Genomic DNA, 3392 nt, shown 5'->3' on the forward strand with positions numbered 1-3392 from the left:
GTGTGTACTTTGCAATCTGAAAACAAAAACTCTTAAGAAAAATTTTCCTTTTCTTACTGGTTTGCTTGATATAAACACACTAAATGAGAGTGTGCAAGGGCCTCTATTTGCATCCTCTCTAAAAAGAGTTGACAAAAACTTGTGCTCAGAAGCGGTGAGATGAGGAAGGGGAGAGTGAAGAAGGCTTAACAGAGATTTCAGCCTATCAGCAGTTTCTCTGACTGACAATTCCAGGCTTTTATTCTAAAGTTCTTGTCAAGTCTATTAATGAACTGGGTAAAACACAAGAGTCTGCATGGATGTTCCTGCGGAAATGAGAGATCACGATGGTAATTTAGATACAAAGACAGTCCTGAGAAAGCCAAGTAAGTGTCAGAGTGCCTGCCCACTGGCTTCTGAAGTGAATTGGATGAATGCTGCCAGGCTACAGCAGTGGGATTCTTAATATATTCTTTTAGGTGGGCTTTGAGCTTCATGCCACACCATTTTCTTCTTCCCAGAAGGCAGATCTAATGGAGCTCAGTTATTACTCTGCTCAAGTGCTGACTGGCTTTGATATTTAAGCAAAGCTTCTGCAGACTTTCCTGTCTCTCATTCCATTTACTTTAAATAGATGAGCAGCATTAAATTCAATACGTTTGACTGGTTCCATTTCACTGCAAGGGCATAGAAGACTCAAGTGGTCAGACGACTGAAATTACCTATTTCTACGGGCCATTACTGTCATGGGCAATGAGAAGATGACCTTTCGAAACAGGTAGGATCAGCTTCAGCCCCCAAACAGTAAATAAATAGAAGGTCCTCAGAGACCAGCAAATCTCAGTGTCTTTTCTTCTTTGGTCAAGCTTAGTCTATCACCTGAGAAGCCTTCCAAGTCTCCTGCCCAAATGCGTCACTGAAAACGGCTCCTCCCTTGGGGTCTGCTCTTTGGCTGCAAATGAAATTTCGATTCACAGCCCTCTTCATGGTCACCACCACAGAGGCTGCAAAGTCTCACCTACTCCACGAAACAATGTTCCCTCACTCTGGAAACTGCATTTCTGCAGCTGTGGATGTGTGATGTTCTCTCCTTCTCCATGGCCTATTTGTCCATCTGTTTTCCAACTCTAATAACCAGCTCATCCTGTGTTTAACTATGGTGGGCAGAGATGCAGATGATGAATATATGCTACATGGACACAGCATAGGCCACATAAGCCTTTATTGGCTCTGCTGGCCTTATCACAATCATGCCATCATCTCCTCAGCTACTTTCCTCAGATGTAACCAGTTTCTTTGAACATGTGGCTGTTATAGGTAAACATCCAACTCCTATGATTGCCTTATTTCTGAATAAGGCAATCATCTCCACTTTCCTGCCCTGCCTTCATCTCCACTTTCCTGCCCTGCCTTCATCTCCACTTTCCTGCCCTGCCTTCTTGGTGTAACATCTGTGCCTTTTATCAATCGATACTCACTTTCAACCAGAGAGGAGAAGACAAGCCACCTAAAGTGCTGTATTGTATTACCTATGCTAGAATACTTTGTTTTATATCTTTGACAATCTTCATATTTAGGTCCACTAAATTTTGCTGTTTTAGGAGCAATCTCTAACTCCTTCCTAAACCACTCACCTTTATATTAAGCAGCCCTCCACATCCACCTATCCCAGAATGTACTTATAGAAGCACCCAACTTCTTATGTCTTATAAAATTTTTCTAGGACTTAAAGAATTACTCGTATATGAAGCTTTGCTACCCTAATCTCATTATCTTGTTGAAGTCCTCGTAATTCTTTTCTTCCTATTGTTTTCTTTCCTACTCTTAAAATTACCCAATAAGATAAGATACATAGTGCCTGGCATATGATACGATTTTAATAAATTTTAATCCTTTTATCTTAACTCCTTGTCTAACCTTTCTCTCAAATTCAGGTTTTTTTCCCTTTAAAAAAGTCTTTCACATGTTATATCACTGAATTCTCTTCAAATGTTGCTGTATTTTATTTAGTAAGTCCTCTGTAATAACAGGGAGCTATCTGTCTCTTTTACAAATATTTGGGTGAGGATGCTTATCTTTCCAGATCATAGGAACTGGTTAATTATCTCAAATCTACATAGATATAGTAATGTTAACTTAATAAGGTACATCAAGGTACTAGAATGCCCTCTATGAGCAGTGCTAAAAGTAGAGAGGGTCTCTGCCCTCTTGAAGTTTATAATCCAATTACTAAAATGAAACATATACAAACTGTTGAGAAATAATGCAAGGCAACAGTGTATACCTAATCTTCCTGGTACCAGTCTCATGTGATCCATCCCACACACTGCTTCACAGTCCCCAAACACTGCATTCTAAATGTCACTCTACTCTCCCTGCTTAAAAATCTCCTTACAATCTACATAATTAAGTTTGAAGTCGGCCTGGCCTTCAAGCCTCTACAATGTAGAGTTAAATATCTCCAAACTCATGTCCTATGACTTCTGGACAAATGAAACTTCTACTTCATCCAAAGTCTCCTTGTCCCCTGAACATATCATGTGTATTTCCTCTTGTATCTTTGTTCATATAGTTGTCCCTACCTGATTTTACCCCTTCCTTCCTCTTTCTTTAAAATCCGCTTTCTATCTTTTAAGGCCCAGTTCAAGTTCATGATCTAGGTAGGGCCTCTTCCATCAAGCACTCCCTTGCTACTCAGTCTTCAGAGCCCTCTCCCACCTCTTAACTTCTGTAGTACACACAGTATGTAGCATCCCTATTTGGCACTTAGCATATACTATCGTGTGTGTGGGTGGGTGGGTGGGGGGCTACATGATCGTCTTATACATCCTTATATTGCTTTACAGACCAGGCATCTAGCACAAGGCTTTGTACAGAGTAGATATCCTATAAATGTTAACATGGATACTAAGGATGAATTAAATGCACTTACTCTTAAGACAGAGTTCTAACACCTTTTCAGCAACCAGACACACTTTAAATCCATCATGTTCAATACCTTTAACCCTTTTTTGTCCACGAATCTTACCTAAATACAATTACTCTTCCATTCCAAACATCAACATTCCCAGATTCTAGAAGACAAAGCCCCAGTACTCACAGTGAACTTTATTAGGGTTTGTCTGTTTCCGACGGGACATGTTTCCCTGATCCAAGAGCTCTGGCCTTTCCCAGTTTCACAACTGGATGTGTTACTACTTCCTTGCCGGGTGCTGACCTACAATAAAAAGGATATTGCTAGCACATGTCATTCTGCCCAAGTATTATACAAAATTAACAAATTAAAAAAACTTTAAAAAATAGTTCTTAAGTACATAAGACCTTTCGAAACAGGTAGGATCAGCTTCAGCCCCCAAACAGTAAATAAATAGAAGGTCCTCAGAGACCAGCAAATCTCAGTGTCTTTTCTTCTT

At 40.0% G+C, this 3392-nt stretch overlaps 1 protein-coding gene across 18 annotated transcripts in view; it reads right to left on the bottom strand.

Moving 5' to 3' along the window:
* ZNF821 (zinc finger protein 821) overlaps nt 1–3392 on the bottom strand; it is a 20549-nt gene that overhangs the window by 11925 nt on the left and 5232 nt on the right. For 17 of the 18 annotated variants that reach the window (XM_023523629.1, XM_023523626.1, XM_011380678.2 and 14 more), the window contains one exon: nt 3080–3196. In XM_023523629.1, coding sequence (XP_023379397.1) covers nt 3080–3119 — 40 coding nt within the window. In that variant the 5' untranslated portion in view covers nt 3120–3196. Of the gene's footprint in view, nt 1–3079; nt 3270–3392 lie in introns of all 18 variants that reach the window. The other variant, XM_023523630.1, reaches the window with a different exon arrangement.

Source organism: Pteropus vampyrus, unplaced genomic scaffold, assembly GCF_000151845.1.
Source record: "Pteropus vampyrus isolate Shadow unplaced genomic scaffold, Pvam_2.0 Scaffold399, whole genome shotgun sequence".
NCBI lineage: Eukaryota > Metazoa > Chordata > Mammalia > Chiroptera > Pteropodidae > Pteropus > Pteropus vampyrus.